At 51.7% G+C, this 23372-nt stretch overlaps 2 protein-coding genes across 2 annotated transcripts in view; one reads left to right on the plus strand and one right to left on the minus strand.

Annotated features, from left to right (window-relative positions):
* Window positions 1-8853: 8853 nt before the first annotated feature.
* Window positions 8854-13364, plus strand: Ndufb7 (NADH:ubiquinone oxidoreductase subunit B7). Its single transcript, XM_028786296.1, has 3 exons — window positions 8854-9031; window positions 12587-12755; window positions 13171-13364. The coding sequence occupies exons 1-3, from the start codon at window positions 8920-8922 to the stop codon at window positions 13301-13303; spliced, it is 414 nt and encodes a 137-aa protein (XP_028642129.1). The 5' UTR covers window positions 8854-8919; the 3' UTR covers window positions 13304-13364.
* Window positions 13365-13436: 72 nt separating this feature from the next.
* Window positions 13437-23372, minus strand: part of Tecr (trans-2,3-enoyl-CoA reductase) — a 26046-nt gene continuing 16110 nt past the window's right edge. The window contains exons 2-13 of the mRNA XM_028786278.1: window positions 16155-16205; window positions 15597-15648; window positions 15149-15193; window positions 14958-15061; window positions 14766-14881; window positions 14579-14684; window positions 14427-14499; window positions 14277-14320; window positions 14126-14183; window positions 13954-14042; window positions 13737-13782; window positions 13437-13661 (exon numbers count right to left, since the gene is read on the minus strand). Coding sequence (XP_028642111.1) covers window positions 13534-13661; window positions 13737-13782; window positions 13954-14042; window positions 14126-14183; window positions 14277-14320; window positions 14427-14499; window positions 14579-14684; window positions 14766-14881; window positions 14958-15061; window positions 15149-15193; window positions 15597-15648; window positions 16155-16205 — 912 coding nt within the window. The 3' untranslated portion in view covers window positions 13437-13533. The remainder of the gene's footprint in view (window positions 13662-13736; window positions 13783-13953; window positions 14043-14125; window positions 14184-14276; window positions 14321-14426; window positions 14500-14578; window positions 14685-14765; window positions 14882-14957; window positions 15062-15148; window positions 15194-15596; window positions 15649-16154; window positions 16206-23372) is intronic.

Consider the following 23372-nt stretch of genomic DNA (forward strand, 5'->3'; position numbering starts at 1 on the left):
GCTCTTACCACACAGGTCTGTTTGATAACCAGTCTAGGGGCAAGGTTGTTGGTATGTCAGCAGTGGTCCCTTTTATAAATTTGGAAACTCAATCCCTGTGATCCCATTTTTTGACCATAGACATAGCTTGTAATTGTTCTCTATCTGTATCAGTACCCCAGGGGCATCTACCATAGCACCTCTTATTTCCTCATTTGCTGTCCCTGGAATTGCAGGAATATTAATTTGATTATCCATTGTTGTAAAAGATCCCTTCTGTGGGACTGCATAAGGGTATCCTGGGTCATGGTTGAGCAGGTACCTAGAACCCCGAGATTCTCTGTGGAATTCTGTGTGAGAACTGGCAGGAGTTCGGTCCCTCCCATCATCCAAGATCCTGAAAAGCAGTCACATAGATCTCCATAGAGTCACATAGGCCAGGCTATAGGCCTCAGGCCCTAGGGATTTACATACTAATGAAGGCCAGAGGGCAGAGTAAATTAAACATTCCTCCCCCAGATCCTCCCCCAATCCTCCCCCTTTCTCCCTCCCTATATAACTCGGGACTGCCCTGAGTTTTTGGGGGGGGGGGGTACGCCTAGATCCATCTATTATCCGCCATGACAATAAACCTTTTTGGAACCAAGGACTTCCTCGTGTTACTGGGGCCTGCTGCCGCCAAGGCCCTCAGGCTGCTGGAACCATAAGATCCTCTTCCCTAATGTGGGACCCGCCATGGCGGCAGAAGCCCCTCCGGGGCTTGCACCGCTGTGGCGGCCTTCTTAAATTTTCCCCACACCCTTCCTCATAAGTTTATAGGTATGTCAGCCACATAAGGTCTCAACTTTCCTGTTTGCCCTTCTCTTCCCATGCAATTAATCCATTAATCATTTTGTCTTATGATAATTTACCAATTCCTATAAGCTGTGTATAAACCTTCTGAAGTGGCCAATCTGGATCCTAAGACTTTTGGAGAAGTACACTAACATCAGCTCCTGTATCCACCAAACCTTCTATGTCAACACCATTCGTTTCATTAATTTGAATCTCTGATCATGATCCACTGTTTGCCAAAACACCCATTTTTCCAGTATTCCCAAAAGCCTTTGTCCTTTCTACTGGAGCAGCCATGCCCTTGACATAAGGAAACAACAGTTGAGCAATTCTATCCCTTGCATCAATCTGCATCTCCTTTTTCACATATGCCATAATTTTTATTTCTTCCTTGTTATCCTTATCTACTATACCTGAATACACAATAAATCCTTGAGAAATTAATCCACTTCTTCCCAAGATTATTCCCACTGTCCCTGAAGGCAAAGGACCATAAACAGCAATGGTTAACTTATAACATTCAACTTTTAGGGATAGTGTAAGAGGCATATCTGTGGCCAGATCCAAAGCTGCACTCCCTTCTGTAGCACGTATAAGATCAGAAAATGTTTACGATCTTGTATTTTATTTTCTGGCTTTTGTTTCTGAGTAACTGGAAAAGCTAGTGGAAATGGTTTGCCTTTCCTCAGTTTCACTAAGATGTGGCGGCATAGGTACTGTCTATCTTTTTTATATATATATAATTTATTTTTTCTCAAATTGTAATTCATTCACACAGGGGTTATAAAACACAGAAAGGCAGGATGTGGGGAAGGGAATGACACTGGAGTGTGGGTGTTCAGGGGGAATACAGATATCTTTCAGAACCAGGTATCGGCTGGGTGAAGGTTCAGGGGACAAGTCACTATGACTTTGCCTATGACTCGCTTGTCCTTATCTAAGTTGGTATTGTCTGCCAAGGCTACCTATTTACAAGGTCTATGACTACTCAGGCTTATAAATTTCCACAAAAGCTGCCTGTTGACATTAGCTTATAGCCATCTGTTTCAATGTTTTTCCACTGAGACCCAAGACTTGGTGTTAGTATACATGTATGACAGGCCTATTGCTGATTTTAGGCCTATGGCTGATTTTAGGCCTACAGTGTGTAAGCAGGGCTGCCCCTGACATCTCCTCCCTTCTCTAAGTATAGAAGGGCTGTGGCAATTCTAATCTTGCGAAGGCCGGGATAGAGACCTGACCTCCAGTAGTTGAAGGGGACCTTGTAATGGCTCCAGTCCCCCTGTCATTGTCCAGTGAGGCATGAGGGCCATGCCCATCTCGATGTCTTTTTCCTAGAGAGGGGATACTTTTGACATCAACCCCTATGCAGTCAGGCTTGTCCCTCAGGGAACCCAGAGAGATATTTTTATCTTTTATTTATATTCCCTTGCAGTGCTTAGCCTCACAGCCTAAGCAAAAATTCAGATCACCTGTCAGAGGGGGTTCTGGGTGGCCCCTATCTTGAGTCTCAGTTTCATTAGGTACCATAGGTTCACAGTGAGGCAATTCCTGTTCTCTTACTTCCTTTGTCTCTTGTTGATCAAATCTTTGTGTTATCATAGCTATTTTTTCTTGTTGTACAGTTATTTTTCCTTATTGTATAACTAATTTTAGTTGTTGTACAGTTATTTTCAACCTTTTTTGAGAGAAAATATATAAAGACTGCAATTGAAAATAGGGAGGGGTTTACTCCAGTGGACACAGTTGCAATAAGTACTGCAATGGCTTTTTCAAGTAACATTTTTATCCCCTTAATCTCTACACTTGGTCTTAAGGGATCTGAAATGGAGTTTCCCATTTTTTAATGTAGGAAAAGTCTATCTATATAATTAAAATTGTCTTTGGGGATGGCTTGCTATGACTCGCTCTCTCAAAGGCTCCAATGTAGTTCCTTGCTCTGGGCTCTCGGTTCCCACCACTTTGGAGTCTCCTGAGTTTTCTCTGGGTATCCAGCCAAACTCAGAGAACTGATGCTTCCTCTGGTGATGCTCCCAGTTGAATTTCTCCTCTGTGGCTTTCTGTTCCTCTGTGACGTTTTTACCAGATATTCTCTGCTTTCTGCAACATTGGTGGCCTTTCTTCTTCTCCAACTATGTTGGGCACCGAATGTAAAAGTAACTTTTATTCGCCAGATATAATTGTTGTCTTGGAGACTTACTGCTGAATAAGGTCACCCTTTCTAGCTCTTTCAGAACTATAGCTGGCTGGTTCAATTCATCTGTTTTGGCTTAAATTCCTCTCCAAGCTGACTGATTCAAATTGGCTTCTCTTGGCTTCTGACTGAGTTGCTTTTCTTGGAAAAGCTGCCTCTGAACCCCATGAACTGAACTGCACTGACTGCATGAACCAAACAGAAATGTAATAACTCAACTGAGCTCAACTGTGCTGCAGCAAACTGAACTGTCTCCTCTCTGCGAGGCTCTTAAGTAGCCTCCCTTTCCTGTCTGCTCTCATGAAACGTGGGTATATCCTGTAACTGACTTATTCTATCAAATCTTTCTCTGATTCAACACTTCGTCTGCCCTTCAATTGGATGTCATTGTCTAGGAGTAAAGGGATGTACTAAAGGTGTGTCTTTATTTCAGACAGAGGGATTAAAGGTGTATAGATTCTAATGCCAGCAAGGGGAGCAAAGGGATACCTTAGGAACAGGGCAGATAAACCTACCAGCTTGAGTAAGAGTAAGCAGGAAAAAAAACAAAAGCTTGAGTAAGAGTAAGCAGGAAAAAAACAAAAGCTTCTTTCTTCATAGCCTTTCATGTGGGCTACCTTCTTCCATGTCCTTTCACATGGCTGCCACCAGAAGATGTGCTCCAGATGTGGAGTGAGTCTTCCTACTTCAAATAAACCAGATTTGGGGCCTTTCCTACCTCAAATGATCAATCAAGAAAAATCCCTCACACTCCCATCTGCATGGGTTTAGTTGATTCCAGATGTAACGAAGCTGACAACTAACATGAGACATTAAAGGCAGAGAGAGACTACACATGTGTGTGTGTGTGTGTGTGTGTGTGTGTGTGTGTGTGTATGTGTGTGTGAGAGAGAGAGAGAGAGAGAGAAAGAGGAGCTGGAGTGTGAGACACAGAAAAAGTTAGAGCAAGTGTGTGTGACAGAGAGACAGAGATTATATAGTGACACAGAGACAAGAGCCCAGGTGTGTGACAGAGAGACAGAGTGTAATACATGGTGAATGTGTTCGTGCATTACAGAGAGAGGTGTATATGTGACTGAGAGAGTGTATGTGTGACAAAAAGAAGCAGAGACACACAGGGAAGACACACATAGGAAGCTGAAATGTCCATAAATGTCAAATGTCATCAGGGAGAGTCAAAGAAAGTGTGTGTGACACAAAACAATAACTTGTGTATGTGTCGATGAGAGAGACAGGGAGCACAGTGTGTGACAGAGAGAGAACACTGAGAGACAGGCAGAGGAAAATAAGTGTGTTTAAATATGACACAGGCAGAGTGAGAGGGCGTGTGTGTGTGTATGTGTGTGTTCGTGTGCGTGTGCTCACATGCCTGTGTGTGTGCCTGTGTGTATCTGTGTGTATACCTCTGTGTGTGTCTGAGTGCATAAGACAAAAAGACAGTAGAGAGACCAAAAGACACAGAGAGAAGTGTGTGTCACACAGTGTGTTTGTGTGTGATATAGAGACAAAGAGACAGTGTGTGTAACAGAAATAGAAGCAGAGAGTGTATGCATGAGACCCAGAGAGAGAGAGACAGAGTGTGTTGCACAGACAGACAGACAGAAATAGAGACATAGAGAGAGTGGGTGCATGAGAGACGGAGTAACATGGACAGGGGCAGAGTATATGTGACATAGAGACAGGAAAAGAGAGAGAGACAGAGAGACAGAGAGACAGACAGAGAAATAGTGTATATTTGTGTGAGACTTGGAAAGGCAGACATTGGAAGAGACACAGATAAAGAGATACAAAGAAGGTGTGTGTGACAGAGAGATAGTGTGCATGACAGAGACAGAGACAGACACAGAGAGAGACACCGAGACAGAGACAGACACAGATAGAGACAGAGACAGACACAGAGACAGAGACAGAGAACCCCCTATTTCTGCAAAACACACTTTAGACACAGAACCTGGAGAAATAGAGCTCAAGCTAGCCTGAAGCGTCCTCCCTGAGGACTGCCTCCTGTCCTCCCCAAGGACTATCTCCCGTTACACCTGAAGAGGCTGTGCAAGCTCACAAGCAAGAGGAGCAGGGAACAGCTGCTGTCCACAGTGAGGCACACTGTGTGCCTGTGAGGCACACCGCTATCATGACAAGGATCATGTTATACCTGGGGATGACCAGCAGCCATTTAAGTGGACTCTAGGCATGCTCAGTAGGAGGGAATCCATGTCTGGCACTGTAGACCTAGCCCTACCCACAGAGCAGCACCTACTACTGAGCTTTTCCTAAACTAGTATAATGTTAACTGCATTCTAAATACTTGTCCTAACACACTAAGATAAAATAAGCTCTCGCTCCTCAACGATGCTTGCTTTGCAGTAGACAGAGACCATTACAGACATCAGTGTGCAGAGAACACCGGCCCAATCCAAACCATACATCTACTGTGCAACCTGTACACCTAAGGCTCAGGGAACACTGTGGAAGAGATGGACAAAAGATTGTAAGAGCCAGAGGACCAAGACATCTGCCATGAGATAGTGTCTTCTGCACATGACACGGAAGCTGCACACATGAGACCTGCACAACCACACTAGTTGGTACCTGGTAAAGGGAAATCTCACAAGGCCTCATCCTTAGATGAAGAACTACAGGCAATTAATAGCAGGTGAGAGTGGAAGAATCGGAGCATGCCAAAGTGGACAGGGAAAAGTCCACGAGGCCTCAACCCTACACAAAGAACTACAGGCAACTAAGAAATCTGAAAGGTGGGCTTCCCCTGGGAAGAGCTCACTAACTGGTTGTCTAGTGCCAAACAGTCAGCCCAGAAAACAGACATAAGAGTAACATTATATAGACTGAGCAGATATACATAGATAGATTAGAGATAGAGATAGAGATAGAGAGAGAGAGAGAGAGAGAGAGAGAGAGAGAGAGATTAATGAAAAGAGGCCATTTATTTGAAAGACAGCATGGAAGGGTATACTAGAGGGTTTAAAGGGAGAAAGGAAAAGAAGAAATGTAATTATATTATAAGCTCAGAAATTAAAAAGAGCTGGATAGTGGTGTCACACTTTAATCCCAGCACTAGGGAGGCAGAGGCAGGCGGGTTTCTGAGTTTGAGGCCGGCCTGGTCTACAGAGTTCCAGAAAAGCGAAAGCTATACAAAGAAACCCTGTCTCAAAAATACAAAAAAAAAAAAAAAGCCAACAACAAGAAGAAGGAAGGAGAACACTGAAATTCAGAGACTGGGGGACAGACAGACAGACAGACAGACAGACAAAGACAGAGTGTGTATAACAGAGATAAAGACGGAAAGAAACAGTGTACATGACATGCTCAGAGGGACAGAGTATGAATAAGTATTGTGTGGGACACAGAAAGTGTATATGTGAAACAGAGAAACAGTGTGTGTGACAGAGACAGAGAGTGAGACACAGGGTGTGTGACAGAGACAAACAGAGAACAGGACACAGGGTGTGTGACAGAGACACTGAGAAAGACAGAGGTTTGTGTATCCGACACAGAGAGACAGACACATGAATTGTGTGTGATGCACATGGAGACGAGACAGAGAATGTATTGTGACACAGAGACAAAGATTCAGAGACCCAGAGTATACGTTTGACACAAAGACAGAGTGCCTGCACGTCAGAGAGACATAGACAAGAAAGAGAGACAGGGAGGGAGAAACACAGCATGTATGTGATCAAGCTCTGCCCAGTGAAGAAGAGGGCTCCTCCTGGCTGCCTTCAGATCAAGATTCAGAACTCTCAGCTCCTTCCCCAGCACCATGTCTGCCTGCATGCTGCCATGCTTCCCACTACAATGCTAACGAACTGAACCTCTGAATCTATAAGGTAGCCCCAATTACATGTCTTCTTTGTTTCTTCACAGCAATAAAACCCTAACTAAGACACTCAGTTTTAAAGTACTGTCTCACAAATGCAAGAATCTATGTTTGATCTCAAGAAGCCATACTGTGCTACCTGGCTTTTATGCCAACTTGACATAGGTTTGAGTCATTTTGGAACAGAAAACCTCAGTTGAGAGAACACCCCACAGGATTGGTCTATGGGCAACCCTGGAGTACATTTTCTTAATGATTGATATGGGAAAGCCCAACCCACTGCATGTGGTGTCACCCCTGGCTGATGTGGTGCCCATGGATACTAGAAGAAAGAAGTCTAAGAAGGCCAGTAAGCAGCACTCCTCAGTGGCCTCTGTGTCAGTTCCTGCCTCCAGGTTCCTGCCCTGTGTTCCTGTCCTGACTTCCCTGGATAATACATTACAAACTGTAAAATGAAACACTTACCTCCCCAAATTGCTTCTCGTGGTATTTCATCACAGCAATGGAAATCATAACTAAAATACCATGTAAAACAGATGCCTGGCATGGCAGCCCAGAGGAGGCAAAGCAAGAGGATCCCTGGGGCTTACAGACCAGCCGGCCTGGGGAGCTCTGAACAGAGGTGCTTCCCTGGTTGAGGTCTTCACTTTAGTCTGTGTCGAATAAGCTGTCCTGGATGAGAGGAGAGCAAGCCATCTGACAGATACTTAGGAACTAAGAAGACAGTGGTTCCTTCAGAAGCTCTGGGAAGATCCTGGACCAAAAGCTTCCGGAACCAATAGGTTGGCTCCACCCTGGTCAGGATTTGGCACTAAGGGTAGGCTTCGGTGGGAGGCATTCATCTACCGTGTTCTAGCCCAGGATCACAAAGGCATTAGTTTGTTTTGTTTTTTGTTTTTTTTTGGTTTTTTTTTTTTTTTTTTTTTTTTTTTTGGTTTTTCGAGACAGGGTTTCTCTGTGTAGTTCTGGCTGTCCTGGAACTCACTCTGTAGACCAGGCTGGCCTCGAACTCAGAAATCTGCCTACCTCTGCCTCCCAAGTGCTGGGATTAAAGGCGTGCGCCACCACCGCCCGGCATGGTATTAGTTTTAGAACGACGACTGGGTAGAAGGCCTCAGTCATTACTGTGATTGCTTTATAAACATAAAGAACTAAATTCAGTCCCCAAACCCCATGTAAGAAAAATCCTGGTGTGGTGGCTCATGCTTGAATTCCAGAAACACAGATAGGGAGCCCGGTTAAATCTCTCGGGACTCCTGGACAGCCAGCCTCACCTACTCGAAGAGCTCAAAGCCAGTGGGAGACAGTCTCGAACAAGATGGACAGTGCCAGAGGAATGACCCCAAAAAACTGACCTCTGACCACCAAATGCACTCCTATACACACCTACACATGTGCACGCACACCAACAAACCTAGGGGGAGTGTTTAGAGGTTGGAAGTGGTAGTGTATATCCGTGGGAGAGTACTTATCTAGATGTGCTAGGTCTTGGGGTCTATCCCATCAACCAAAAAAAAAAAAAATTTTTTTTTAATTTAAGAAGAAAGAAGTAGGAGGAGGAGGTAGAGGGGAGAGGGGGGAGGAAGAGGGGGAGGAGGAGGAACGTGGAAGATGATTCCGTCTGCAAAATGCCTGCCATGCGAGCATGTGAACCAGAGTGTCCACAGTACCCATGTAAACAACAGGCTTGGTGGCACACATTTGTAATCCTAGGACTGGTCAAAGCATAGGGGCCGCTCCCCGGCCCCCGGGGGGGGGGGGGGGGGGGCGCCCCGGCCGGGGGGGGTGGGGGTGGGGGGGGTCAAAGGGTGGGGGGGGGCCCCCCCCCCCCCCCCCCCCCCCCCCCCGCCCCCTGCAGCTCCCTGGCCAGCCTGGCCTTCTAGCCGACTGGCGTTCGCCGCACCCGCCCTTTCTCCTCCACACCGCCAGGGGGTGCCAGCGGGCCAGGAAGCCTTCCACCGTTCATCTCTATGACCCCAGCCGCGGGCTAGATGACCCGGAAGACACTGAAGGGGCAGTGCTTCCAGGTGGGAGCGAGGTGACCCCGGCTGCTAAAGAAGGGTAAGGCAGAGTAGCCATGGGGGCGCACCTGGCCCGGCGCTATCTCTGGGATGCCTCGGTGGAGCCTGACCCCGAGAAGATGCCCACCTTCCCGCCGGACTACGGCTTTCCGGATCGCAAGGAGCGAGGTGAGCTCAGTGCGCAGGCGCGGAATCTTGCTGCCTGTTTGCACAGGGTCGAGTCGGGGCGAGAGGGCGCCTGACCGTCTCCTTGAGTGTGGAGGCTGTGCAGGGTTGGCTGAAGCAAAAGGCAAGACAGCAGAGAACGGGAAAACGAGACTGCCCCGGTGCACTTCATCCTGGGCACAGCGCGGAGCCTAGGGACTTGTTCCTTACGTCTCCATACAGTGTCACTTGTATTTGGTTATATACAATAATACAAGGTCGGGGGTGGGGCGGGCATGCAGTGCACTTGTCCTGTCTAGTGTGATGGTGCTGGGGGTGGAACCCAAGGCCTGTGTGTACTCGCACGGTTCTCGTTCTTCATGTGTAGGGAAATGATAGGCATGCCCCAGGGTAGCCGAGAGACACTGGCACTGTCTTCAGGGAGCCCATTGGACAAAGCAGCGTGTCCAAGAAGATCTGGGAAGCAGATTGAAGAGTGTGGAAGCAAAGGCTTAAAGAGGCGTGTATGACGAGACTGATAAAACTGGTTCCAAGGAGGGACAGGGCCCCATTTGTAAGAGGAAAGACACAAATTACTCGCTTTACTGAAAGTAGTGTAGGCTAAAAAATGGTGCAGGCAGTACCGAACCTGCAGTCCATTTACCCACCTGACACCCTGCCTTGCCCATAGTCATATTGAAAATGCAGCACTCCCTGGCCCTTTCTCTTGCTTGGCTAAACCAAAACCTTGGTAAAACTCAGCTAGCCCTGCTGTCCTGGTCTCTAAGTTGCTTCCTCACTGAACCCATTCTTATTTTGGAATCAGACTAGTTTCTAACTCAAAGTCATTTCCATTTGGCCTCTGGAGCACAGAGATCACAGGCCCAGCGTGCTCAGGGATGCTAGCCTGCATGTTACAGGCCCAGTTGTGCTCAGGGATGCTAGCCTGCATGTTACAGGCCCAGCGTGCTCAGGGATGCTAGCCTGCATGTTACTGCCTCTTCCTGCATCTTAGGCAAGCTCTTATGAGAAAGCAGGAGCAGCTTCTGCTCCCACACCCAAGCATCCTCAAACTCTTTCCAAATGACTTGTCACTAGCCTGGCAGATCCGCCATTCCAGGTGAACCCCCCCCATATCCTCCACCCATCCTCTACAAGGAAAGAACTCTGCTCCAGAATCTCTCTCAACAGGTTCCTGTCAGTAGACTGACAGACTGCCTATCCGTGGTTTTGGAATGCCCCAGCAGGGATGTCATGAGTGTCTGGGGTACATAGCAATCCTGTCTCAAAAACAAGAATAAAATCCCACTGTGGCCTCACCTTCCCAGCTAACCCTGTCACTGCAGGGCTTCTCTCAAGGCGCCCAGCCCAGACCCGCTGCCACTTGTCACGCCTCAGTTCTACCTTGCTCACTTCCATTTCACTGGGTGCTCTTACTGGTTCTTCCTCAGCTCCCTGTTGGCTGCCTTGAAGCTGAGGCCTCCTCTGTTTTGCCCTAGAAGCAGCTTACAACTACTTGGGGTACACCAGTGCTGCCCAGTTTATCTCCAAGTTAAGCCTTAACCTTCAACTTTTTTTAAGCATTATTTATTTTATGTATGTGAGTGCACCGTAGCTATCTTCAGACACACCAGAAGAGGGCATCGGATCCCATTACAGGTGGTTGTGAGCCACCATGTGGTTAAGTCAGTGCTCTCAACCACTGAGCCATCTCTCCAGCCCCTTAGCCTTGAACTTTTGAATGACAGTGCTGATTTTTGTTTTCTGAGTTTTAGGGCTTTATTAGTGGTGCCTGTGTATGTGAGCACGCGTGTGCTTGTGTCAGCCAGAAGTTTGTGTTCAGTGTATTCTTCAAATCACGCCCCCTTCTCTCCCTCCCCGAGGAGCCACCACCACCTTCCACTGACACCTTATTTTTGAGACAGCGTCTCACTCTGTAACACAGGCTGGCCAGCCTCTGAGTGCTGAGATCACAGGAGTAAGCCTGGGTTTTATTTTCCACTTGAGACAAGATCCTGCTGTATAGCACAGGCTAGCCTCAAACTTAAAATCCTCTTACCTCAGCCTCCTGAGTGCTGAGATTGTTAGTTTGTACCCTTCCCCTCTGCCTTCAATGTCTGTCTTGTACTCTTGTACTCGGTCTGCCCTCACCTTCTCAGTCACTGTAAAGGACAGCTCTACCTTTCCTTGTGCTTAAGTCAAAACCCAGGAGGCTGGAAAGGTACCTGTTGCCTCATGGCTTCGGCGCCCTTCAACCTGAAATGCTCTTGCCACAGGCGTCTGCCCAGCTCACCCCCTGCCTCCTCATGGCCCCCCTTCCAGCACTTCCTAACCCTGGTTTTGGTTGGGTTTGGTTTGCCCTCTGCAGTCAGCAAGGCTACCAGCCATTCAGTGAGTGTGTTCGCCCTGCTCTGTGCCCTTCGAAAGATGCAGACCATCTATCTGCCTGGCTCTCTGCTGCATCCCTGCAACTTAGCAGGCAGCAGTGTGCTGAAGGCTTGCTGCTGGCCTCTTGTGAACTGGAAATGAGAGGCCAGAGCTTGAGTTGCTAACCTGAGCTCCAGGGTGAGTAGCTCTGGCAAGAGCCTGCCTGTGGGCCTGGAGAACAGAGTGTGGCAGAGGGACGAAGTTGACCTCCTCAGCCTGCTGGGGCAACAGCAGTCAGAAGTGTGGTCAAGGCTGTAGAGGAGCAGGTGGCTGCTATGGGGTTTGGGAGATAGAGGAGAGTGCAAGACAGAAGGCAGAGAAAGGCTGTCTGGGTGACATGCAGCCCTGTTGAGTCACATCTGGGCACCAGGTTAGAACGCCCAAAAGGGGACAAGGACCTGAGTCCATGTAAGAAAGGACAGTAGCTGGAAGCAAGATGGGAAGGAGACACCAGCCCTGAGAGGAAGGCAGCAGACGAGCTGTGGTGGCCGTAGTGCTAAGGTTTCCCGAGGCCTCACACAAGCTACCAGTGGCTTACACTCCAACCGCTTTCTGTATAGTTTTTAATATTCTTTTTGTTTTTAATGTGTCTGTATAGACATTTGGACTTAAGGGTTCAAGTGCCAGATAAGGCCCGAGAGGAGTTAGAGGCGTGGTGTGTGAGCTGCCCGCCTCCAGTTCCCTGCAGGAGCCATCTCTTTAGCCAACTTGTTTGGTTTGTTGTCAAGACAGGGTTTCTGTGGAGTCCTTGCTGTCCTTTATACCAGGCTGGCCTTGAACTTGGAGATCTGTCTGCCTCTGCCACCCAAGTGCTGAGATCAAAGGTGTATACCACCACCATCTCTAATGGAGTATGTTTTAATGCAATGAAATAGAAGCCTTCAGTGAAGGCATGGGGCTGGGGAAAGTGAGCTGAGCTCTCAGAAGATAGCATCTCTAGATGAAGGGACGGGACTTTGAGAGTTCTTGATTGCTGTTTAGGACAAAGGGGACAGGGAGTCACCCTTCCTGTCAGGGTGTGACCATAATGCAAACGGGTTCTACTAAACTGTACCCTGTGTATGGCTTCTGTGCCATGCGCACACTGGGGGGGGGGGGGTGTCAGTGGAGTTGGGGGCTGGCTGCAGTGCTGAGCCTCACCACTCCCCACAGTGATGGTGGCCACACAACAAGAGATGAACGATGCCCAGCTGACACTGCAGCAACGTGACTACTGTGCCCACTACCTCATCCGGCTGCTGAAGTGCAAGCGAGACAACTTTCCCAACTTTCTGGCCTGCAAGCACGAGCAGCATGACTGGGACTACTGCGAGCACCTGGAGTGAGCCTGCCCTGCCCCCACCCACACCACAGCCATCCGCACCGTGGCATCCCACACCACAGACACCCACACCACAGACGACCACACCGCGGCCTCCCACACCATAGTCACCCACACCACAGATGACCACACCGCGGCCTCCCACACCATAGTCACCCACACCACAGACGACCACACCGCGGCCTCCCACACCATAGTCACCCACACCACAGACGACCACACCACAGATGCCTGCCCACACCGCGGCCTCCCACATCGCAGCCACATGGGCATGGGAAGAAGCTGGAGCCACCTCGGACAGGGGCCAAGCCATTCCTGGGGGAGGTCTCACCCCTAGCAAGGGCTTCCTGGTGGCTGGGAGTGGAACCCAGCCTGGGCCTATGGCACTGAGACCCTCTGTGTGTTCTGCCCACAGCTACGTGAAGCGCATGAAGGAGTTTGAACGTGAGCGGCGACTGCTCCAAAGGAAGAAGCGGAGGGAACTGAAGGCAGCACGGGTTGCCGAAGGCCATGGAGAGGGAGAGGTGGGCCCTGAGGTGGCCCTGTAGGGGTTACCTGCCAGCCTGTGGACCTACCGGTGAAATAAAAGTTTTGGGTCACCTGCCTAAACTTCATCTGTGCTGCTTCAAGGATGGGAAGGAGTGGTGTGGCCCCTGTACCCCCTAAAGAACACACAGCCAGTTGGGTAAGCAGGTTTTATTGTTGCTGCTGGCGAGCCTTGGCCAGCCACATCAGGGCAGTGGGGGAGCATTACTGGGCTGAGCCTGTGAGGAGCCGCTCAAAGCAGGAAGGGGATGATGGGCATGCGCAGGGGTGGGTAGTCGCGGAACTCCTTCAGGTAGCTGCGATGCTTGCCCTTGGCCCAGATAGTCATCTGGGTGAAGCCCACCAGGGAGAAGAGGGCCACTGTGGGCAGAACGGGGTGTCAGCATACGGCTGCCTGGCTGGCAGGGCAGCGCCGCACAGGGACAAGGAACTCACCTGGGACGCACTGAGTCAAAATGGCAAAGCCAATCCAGGAGCCTACCTGTGGGCAGCACAAGCAGGGAGAGGGCAGGGAAACCCCAGCGTCACACACAGCCCTGGGGAAGGGTGGCAACAACCTCACCGAGGTCAAGCTTTCTTACTCCCCACAACCCACCCCCGCATTCACCACGTGCAGGGCCTCAGACCTGAGAGGACAAAGGCAGTCCCTCACCTCGTAAGTGTAGTTGGGACAGGACACCAACAGAAATAGCCAGGTAAAGGGGTTCTTGGTGGGGTACGGGATCTTCCTGGTTTTCGACCCTAGCATGGAGGATAAGAATTAAGTCAGACCCCTCACCAAGTTCACTCGGCCCCAGCCCGTCACTCACCAGCCCACCACTCACCAGCCGGCCGAAGGTCCCGAAGAGCCATGTGGATGGAGAAGTTCCCAATCTGGCAGATCTGTAAAGGAGAAGGGTCAGTCCACAGCCCGCGGCCTCACCCCACCCAGCCACCACACCTCACCACACTTGGTTGCTGCCCCAGCCTCTTTACCACAAAAACGGCCAGTGCCAGTTTAACCTGCTGAACTCCGTAGGCTGTAGAAAAAGGAGGGAGGGAGCACCGTGAGAGGAAGCCTCCTGGTGCGCTCGGTCACACGGGGTCAGGGCCCACATACATACGGTAAGGCCTGTGCACACTTACTGGGGGGCGTGTAGAGGGGGTGGTTGATGTAATAAGCCATCCATGCAGCAAAGCCCCAGTAGTAGGTGCAGTTCTGGAAGAGCAGATGAGTTAGGGGAGAGGGGGCACTGCTGCTGGTGGGCGGGCAGGACAAGAAGACTAGGGGTGCTCACTTTGAAGATGTTTCGCAAAGGCATGGTTCCGTGAGAGAATCGGTGCACGAAGAGCGTCTCCAGCAGGCGCTTGATGTAGTGGAACGAGTGGCACATGCAGGCGAGGCTAGTGGGGTAGCCAATTCAGCCGGGGCCGACCCAGCCTCCACCCGCCCTCCCACCCCCACCTTCTTCTGGGCCCACTCACTGCACCACCGTATGCCGACTGGACGTAAAGTCGTATTTGCGGCCATAAATGAAGGGTACCCGGAAGTAGAAGAGCAGGTAGATGAAAAGAGGCCCGGCATACTCCGTCAGGAAGACCTGGGAGCACCCAGAGACAAGGTGAGTCACCCCAGGGTGGCTGACAGCAGAGACCAGGGAAGGGCTCAGAGCTCACCGTCACCCAGCTGATCTGGGCCCCGAGGTCCCGGAAGTAGAGCGTGGCTGTGGTGCCCACAGGAAGCTTCTGCAGGACATCTTCATCTTTCAAGGACTTCCCCTCTACAGAGATAAGTCAGGATTCGGTTACTGCCCTGGTTTCCTGACCCCGAGAACCCAAGGGATAGGCTGGTGGACAGGTGTACTCACTGGGGTCCAGGCGGAGGGACTGGCGGGCAGGATACCACTGCGGGTCTGCCAGGAGAAGGTCAGGGGTTGCAGCACCTAATCTGGCAAGGTTCAGCCTACCCACGCCCCAAACTTGGCCTGCCTCTCAAGGCTTCCAGAACTCTAGGACCCCCCAGCTCCTCCCACCCTGTGCAAGGACACACAGGATAGGCAGCAACAGATTTTTCTTTCCCCTTTGGATAGCACGAGAGCATTCCTGCTGGTGACCACACAGGGGCAGCCTGCCCAGTCAGCCGGGCCTCACTCACTGTTCCAGTGTGCGGAGGCTACAAGCCGATGAGGAAATGGCATGCGGAGGCATGCGGGCTCAGGTCACATCCAGAGGGGAGGCAGGAGTGGAGGCAGATGTGTCAGGAGGGGGGGGGGGCAGGTGTGTCAGGAGCAGGGGTAGGTGTGTCAGGAGACTCACGTGTCTTGGTGAAAAGGGTCTTGATTTCAGAAATGGTGGCCTGAGGCTCTACCTAAGGAAAAACAGGGTCATCAGTCCTGAGGGGGCCAGCCCCAGGATGGGAGAGGGGTCCCAGGTACAGGCAGGTCAGGGTCAAGCTGGCCGACTTGATGCAGTACATCTATCCTCCAGCTCCTTTACTGCTCTCCCAGGCTGCCACGTCCCTTCCCATACCAGGCTGGCAGCTGGCAGCTGGCAGCCGCACACCAGTCACAGCTACTCACTCTAACGCAGTGAGTCTCAACCTTCCTAAAGCTGCCACCCTTTAATACAGTTCCTCATGGTGTGCCCAACCCAACCATGAAATTATTTCATTGCTACTTCATACCTATAATTTTGCTGTTACGATTTGTAATGTAAATATCTGATATGCAGGATATCTGATAGGCAACCCCATAGGGTCTCTGCCCACAGGTTGAGAACCACTGCTGTAGATGAAGACGATACCCCTTGCGTACCCTCTGAAGGACAGGGAGCCAGCCCTCCAGGCGGGCACTTCCCCCCAGGGCGCAGTCCTACCTTGTCCAGGAAGCAAAGCTTCTCCCTCGTCTTCGCATCCCGAATCTCCACCTCAAAGAAGAGAACCGCCTTTTTATGCTTCTTGGCTGCCTTGTGGGGCGTGGGCATGGGCAGACCATCGAGGCCTTGGTGGGCCTCTTTGGCTGCCATGCTCAAGCTGAAATCCATGCCGCCACCGGCCCTCCTGCTCTGCCTTCCAGGCTGCTCTGCCTTCTAGGCTGTGGTGCCCACTGCCAGCCGCCAGCCCCCACCTCCGACCTCTCCTCACAAAGCTGCTCTGAGCTGGGCTGGGCAGCATGATCAAATTCTGCCTCGGTGCTGGAAAGGAGCCTGTGTCTGACCAGGCCCAGCCAGCTTCAACGCCAGATGTAACCCGAGTGGCATCAGGGCCTGGCCTGGCTAAATATAAAACCATCTCAGCCTGAGTCCCCCCCAAAGGAGCCACAGACCTCCCCTGAGGGCTACCCTCACACAGTTAATTGGGTGGGCACAGGCCCTCAAGAGTGCCAGGGGCAAGAAGATCTCCCAGAGAAGGAGAAGCCCACAGCCATGGCAGGAGCCCAGCCCCAGTGCGCAGCTCTGGCTGACAGGTTACTGGGCCTGGGGAAATGCCAGCTATTTGGAGAATCTGCAAGGCAGATCATCCATTTCCACTTCTAAGCTGTAAGGGACACTGGATTATTTCCCTTGTGCATTTGTGTTCCCAGGGAGGTGACAAATTCCAGAGGTATTGGTGCAGAGTACCCAAGGCCCTCCACCTCCCTCTCCACTCGCCTCACTTCTCTCCAGTTCCTACCACATTGGGCCAACACAATGTGCTCCCCCATGGACGAGCCTTCCAAAGCCCAGCACACACCCTGCCTGCACCCCTGGGGTACACAGCCCCCAAAGGAGAAGCCCGCAGGCCGCGGCTGGAAAGTATACTCAGGAGCAGAGTAAGGAGGCAGGAGTCCCAGGGGATCCATCGGGCCCAGAAGGTCAGAGAAGGCAGACTGCATGATGCTCAACACCCCACGCTGGCTGGGGCTCTGAGGGGATCTGCCACCTTTTATCCCAAAGAAGAGGGCGCCACAGGCCAGAGAAGCAGACTGTTGCCACCTACGTGCTCCCAATAGCAGAGACCATGGCACGAGGCCTCTCAGGGCAGCTAGGGGTCCCTGAGAGGTTGTGGGTAGACCAACATGGTGCTGGCACACAGGAAGTGTATGCATGTGTGTGCATGTGAGTATGCGGGCATGCTCAGGTAGGGAGGCCCCCATGGAGGTCACAGTGACGCTGCCCTCCCTGCAGGGCCTGGGCTGGGGCTCAGAGCAAGGCTCCTATGCCAGGCAGTGGTGCCCAGGCCTGCTTGCCCCGTGTGCCCACATCATGGGCACAGCACAGGAGAACACAGAGACTATGCGGATCCGCAGCTTGCCCTGCCTCACCCTGTGGCCTGAGGGGCAGGTGAATGAATCCACACATGGACAGTCAGTGCCAGACCGAGCGGCCACACACTGGGACCCCGCTAAGGAGGAGTGATGGGGAATGAGCTAGAAGGGGCGAGGTGGCAGGGCTCTGGGCCGCGGCTATATTAATAGTCGTTGGGCCCCACGAGCACTGTCCACATGCTCAGAGTCCATGTGAATCACAGGACTCACTGGAGAGAAGGCCATGGAGTTCCTGCTGAACCACTCAATAGCTTAAAATACAACCAGCCCCTCTCCCTACTGGGCCAGCTGCCGGGGAGGGCTGAAATCCTAGCCTCTCCCCCAGCTGGGGCTCTGCAACCAGGCCAGGAGCCGTGGTGGTGCACCAACTGGCTACGAGTTGGCAGCAGGAAAGCGGCATGGAGAGGGGCACAGTGAGGAGCAACGAGGAGACGGGCTGCCTGGACCAGAGGTGAGTCGGGGCCTCCCATGGCCTGCCCGAGTCCCAGACTCCCACGGCCATCACCCCCCAGGCATAGGTCTAAAGAGGCCCAGTGGGCCAGAAGCTGCTCTTGCAACTCCCTGAGCCTCTAGAATTATTTCAAAATCAAGACCAAAGGTATGTTAAGTGTAGCAAGGAGGTTGGCTAGGTGAAAGAAACCAGACTTTCAGGCTCAGAGTGCCCAGGACCAGACCAGGGCAGACTGAAAGCAGCCTGCTGGTAACCCAGGATTGGGGGACTGGGGGATGGGGAGGGGAGGAGAGGCTAAAAGACACATACTCTTTGTGGGTAAGGCAAAGGTGCCAGTCACAGAGGTGGGAGGCTGCATACCAAAGGTGATGAAATGCACTAGGTTGTGTACTTTTTGGGAGGAGGGTATCACTTGGGTGAGACAGGGCCTGAGTCCTTAAACTGGAAACAGTCCTGTCTCGGTTTCCCAAGTGCTGAGGAAGTATAGCATCTGCCACACCTAGGTGACCTATGCACTTGATTCAGTCCCGGGAACTGCACTCCAAAAGCTCTGGTTTCAGGGGATCCTATGTAGGGCTCCAACACCGAAAGGCAGATACTGTACCACCGAGTTACACCCCAGCGCCAACCGGTAACAGTCAGGCAAAGTGTCCATCAAAAGAGAAACAGCCGAGGAACAGGCTAAAGAGATTGAGGGGAATCAATGTGCACCTTTGACCTTGGTCCCCACCACACTCCTCAACCACTGCCACCCCACCCTGCCCTGTACACACACACACACACACACACACACACACATCCACACTGAAGCCAGCCTACAGTACAACTAGGAAGGGCACCCAGGTCAGGGGTCAGAGTGCACAGACAGCTAAGGAAGGGTACCCCAGCCAGGGTGAATCCTGAGGGCAAGCAGCCAGCAGGCTCTGTCCATCCTGGAGAGAAAGCACAGCTTAAGCTAAGGAAGGGACCCCTACAGTGAAACAGATGTATATCTATATAAGGGTAGCCCATGAGAGGTAACCCGAGTCCCTAGGCTGTAGGGGGTGGGGTAGGGGGACCTGCTATTGAAAGCACAATAGACAGGGGTCAAAGACAAGTACAAGGGCAGGAGCCCTGGCACGCCACATGTGCTGCTTCTGCGATGACAGTCCCACTAGTCTGTGAAGAATTCTCACCCAGAGGTTGAGATAACAAGGCCGGGCTGCAGCCAACCGCAACTCAGACCAGCCCAAGGTCAAGGACAGAAAAGCAGTCTAAGAACGGAAGCCCACCCTAGGTCTGGGGGGGGGGGGGGTGCTGGCCTTGGCATGCCATTGTGTGGCAAGACCAAGGGTGGCATACTAGAGAGAGCGCCAGTTCCTTGTTCTAAGTCACAAAGGTAGCACTAGAGAAGCATGCCCTGTGTCGCTGTTACACAGGAGCCTCATACCTCCTGCCTCAGGCTCCTGGACACCTCATCACAGCACCAATTAAAACGGTAACCCCACCAGGAAGGGTGGCATCTGCTTGTGATCCCAGCAAGGCAGATGGACTCAGGATCAGTTCAGAGACAACCCTAGCAACATACAAGTTTGAGGCCAGCCTGTTACTGCCTGTCCACTGTCCCTTGCTTACTAAGCTTTTGCAAAAAAAAAAAAAAAGAATGAAGAAAGACCAGGGAGACCTGCCCTGGGCCTGGCTGTTTTCTAACACCCAAGTGGTCCCAGGTAGAGCCCAGTTCAGTATTACCCCTTGGGAAAATGTCACCAGAATCTGGCCTGAGGTCCCCTCCCAATGTTCCCCCACCCTTTCCTGACTTCACCTCTCCAAGGAGCCTTGCCCTGCCCCCAAACTGCGTCCAAGGTAGCCTGGGCTGTAAGGGGCTGCTGCTCCCTTAGAAACTTCAGAGCCTAAGCTGCACTCCAGGCGCCAGGCCTTACAGCCCTGAGCTAAGGCACCCCATACTGAGAGAATGGATCCGGTCCCCAGGCTCAAGCCCCAGAGAAACTGGGGTGCCCCTCAATGGTGACCCAGAGCGGACAGGTTCTGCAAGGCACAGTGGGGGAAACACACACATTGCCTGGACGCTTAGCTTTGAAAAGACCTATCTATATGGCCCCCGAGAAGCTCTTCGCCACCTCAGCTCCCCTAAGTGCAGCCTCCCATGCTCAGTGTAGGAATTAGATAACAAAGGGCAAAAAGCAGACCACCTGAGCATTCAGACAGCACCCATCTAGAATAAATGCCAGCAGCAGACATGTGCCTAGAATCCCAGCTCTGGGAGGTGTAGGAAGGCAAGAGGGTCAGAAAATGGGAGGCCCACCTTGTCCTGGCCTTGGCTATGTACTAAGACTTTGTCTCAGAAAAAGAGGAAAAGCACAAGAATACCATACAACTGACTGACTATGGCACACAAGAATACCATATGACTGACTGACTATGGCACACAAGAATACCATATGACTGACTGACTATGGCACACAAGAATACCATACGACTGGCTGACTATGGCAGAAGAGCAGTCAAAGACATGCCAGGAGCCAGCCAAGCCCCTCTGTCCTACAACCTTGACTGCATCCACGAAAGGACCCAAGGTCAGAGGGCTGACAGGATTGTGCCCCACCCAGCTGGTGGCAGTGAGCCTGAACTCAAGCAACAAGGGGCCATGTGGGAGGACAGGGAAAGGGGCGATGACAGCCAATAAAGGCCGCAATACTTTCCATTGTCCCCTTGTGCCAAGAGGCGGAAGGATGGCAGGCAGAGACAGTCCTAACGATGCAAACACACAGCTGAGGTGCAGGGTGGGACCAAAAGAAACCCTAACCTCACTCTCCCACTTAGCAGCAGAGACCTTGGAGAGCCACCACCTGCCTCCCCACTGTCCGTGCCTCAGTCCAAGCCTCTGTCAAGGGAGCAGGAGCAAAGGGAAGAACAAACAGAAGCAACCTGTATTGTCACTAAGATCTGAGGGAAACCCAGATGGGGACGTAGCGGGCAAGGACAGAGCGGCAGAAGGGCGTGGCAGCACAGGCCAGCAATCCTATCCTTCAGGAAGCACCCAAAGTTCAAGTCCAGTCAGGCTGGTCAGAAAGACCCTATCTCAAAAATAATACATAAAGCTAAAAATCAAGGTAAAGGAGTAAAGACCTCCCAGAGAGAGCTGTTCAGACAAAAGGTCCTAGGGGAAGGACACGGCTATTCACCATCTAAGGAAAGAAGTCCAGGCGGAGGCAACAACAAATACCAACATCCTACTGGGTACCCAGCATGCCAGAGGATCAGGGAGGAAGAGCTGAGCAGGCCTGTGGGCCTGGGGAGGGCCTTGGCTTTTGCCTGGGCTCAGACAGGAGTCTCAGAGGGTTTCTGAGCAGAGAAGGGACACAGGTTCATTCAGGAGTTCACAGGTGCCATGGTGGTAGGACAGTCCTCAGACTGTGAGGCAGAGGCTAGGAGACCCAGATGGGGAGGGACAAGCGAGGAGGAGCAGTGGTTGGATTCTAGACAGACAGAGTGGAAGCAGCAGACCCCAGGATGGCCTGAACCTGGAAATGAGGGACCAAGAGTCTGACCCGCTGTCCGGTAGGAAGGAGTGGCCCCGTTAAGGCCAATCTGGAAGTCTCGTGGGCGATGTCTGCATGCCACAAGGTCTGCACGCCTCTTCACAAACGTGGGAGCCCTGCTGCCCCACAGTCCTCTGCCTGTAAGCAAGGCCATGGCTGCAGAGTTCATGTCCCAGGCCAGATGGGTGCCTCCAAGCAGCCGTCCAGGTCAGAAGCTAACATACACACCTAGAACTCTGGTTCAACTACGGGGCCTGCTGGATGACTCTGGGAGGGGACACTGGCAAACAGTTACAACCCTGCCCAGCTTTCACAAGTGTCTCTCCTTTGTAACAGCCCCACACATCCAGAACTGTGGTGTCTTAGTCACTTGTCTACTGCTGTAATAAGATACAACGACCAAGGCTTTTCTTATTTGGGGCTCATGGTTCTAGAGGGTTAGAGTCCATCACACCATGGGCACAGAGCATGGCAGCAGGCGAGCAGTCATGGCGCTGAAGCAGTATCTCTCACATCTTTTTTTTTTTTTAAAATTTATTTATTTATTATTTCTGAATACACTGTCGCTGTCTTCAGACACACCAGAAGAGGGCATCAGATCTCATTACAGATGGTTGTGAGCCACCATGTGGTTGCTGGGATTTGAACTCAGGACCTCTGGAAGTGCAGTCAGTGCTCTTAACCACTAAGCCATCTCTCCAGCCCTATCTCTCACATCTTAAGACACAACCACAAGGCAGAGAAAGTTAGCTGGGAATGATGTGGATTTTTGAATCCTCAAAACCCACCCCCAGTGACACGCCAGGAACACGGCCATACCTCCTAATCCTTCCCAAACAGTTCGACCAGCTAAGGACCAGATATTTAACCATGTAAGTCTATGGGATCACTGTTATTCAAACCAACCACCACAACAGGCTTCACATTCCTGTCCCAGATGAGAAAGCAAGATCCACAGGCTGAGTCGTCTAGGAGTGAATGCCTGAGGCAGGAGATCAGCCATGAGTCCAGTGATGCAGAGCAAGACACCACTCCATCAGGCCCTGGCACAGGTCCCACACTGGACAGCCTAGCACAACAGCCAGTCAGTATCTCCACAAGGCAGGGCAGCATGCTCTCTCCACTCACTGCTACTTGGAACCCCAGGTGAAGATTCAAAGAACCTCTCTGGTCCTTCGGTCAGCTGTTGCAAGCAATCCCAAGGCATCAGGGCCTGTACATTCTTCTTAGGGACATTGCTGAGCCCAGAGGGCAGAGACCTGGCCCAAGCACAGTGCAGGCAGCTTCCAGTTAGACACACAGCCTCCCCACGTTCATCTGAGACTCCAGCTCAATGGTTTTGGCACCTGTTCTCTTTTACTTTCCAGAAATACCCAGTGACCCTAACAATGTTGTGATAGCTGATGGCCTGCTCTCGGCTGCCAGAAAGCCAGCCCGGACTGCACCTGCTCTAGCCCAAAGTTGTCCTTCCCCAGTGGCCTTGGCATCTGACTTCAGTTCTCCATGGTGCACAGGGGCAAGGGAGCAGGTTTTTTGCTAGCCAGCCTCTCAAGGAGCGGCAGTGAGAACAGGCTACCCCGAGCAGGGACAGCACAGACGCTGACCACCTATGCTTGGCCTGTGACCGGGTTACTTCGGGTGCCAGTCCCTGTTGCACCTTGACAGAAGCCACAGTCTGAACACCATGTTCACAGGCTCTCAACCCAGGACTGGTACCAAGTGTGGAGTCCACAGCAGTGAAGGGGGGGGGGGGGGGGGGGGAAGGGGAGGCTGCCTGCACTGTGCTTGGGCCAGGTCT

This window comes from Grammomys surdaster, unplaced genomic scaffold (genome assembly GCF_004785775.1).
Source record: "Grammomys surdaster isolate TR1022 unplaced genomic scaffold, NIH_TR_1.0 125463, whole genome shotgun sequence".
Taxonomy (NCBI): Eukaryota; Metazoa; Chordata; class Mammalia; order Rodentia; family Muridae; genus Grammomys; species Grammomys surdaster.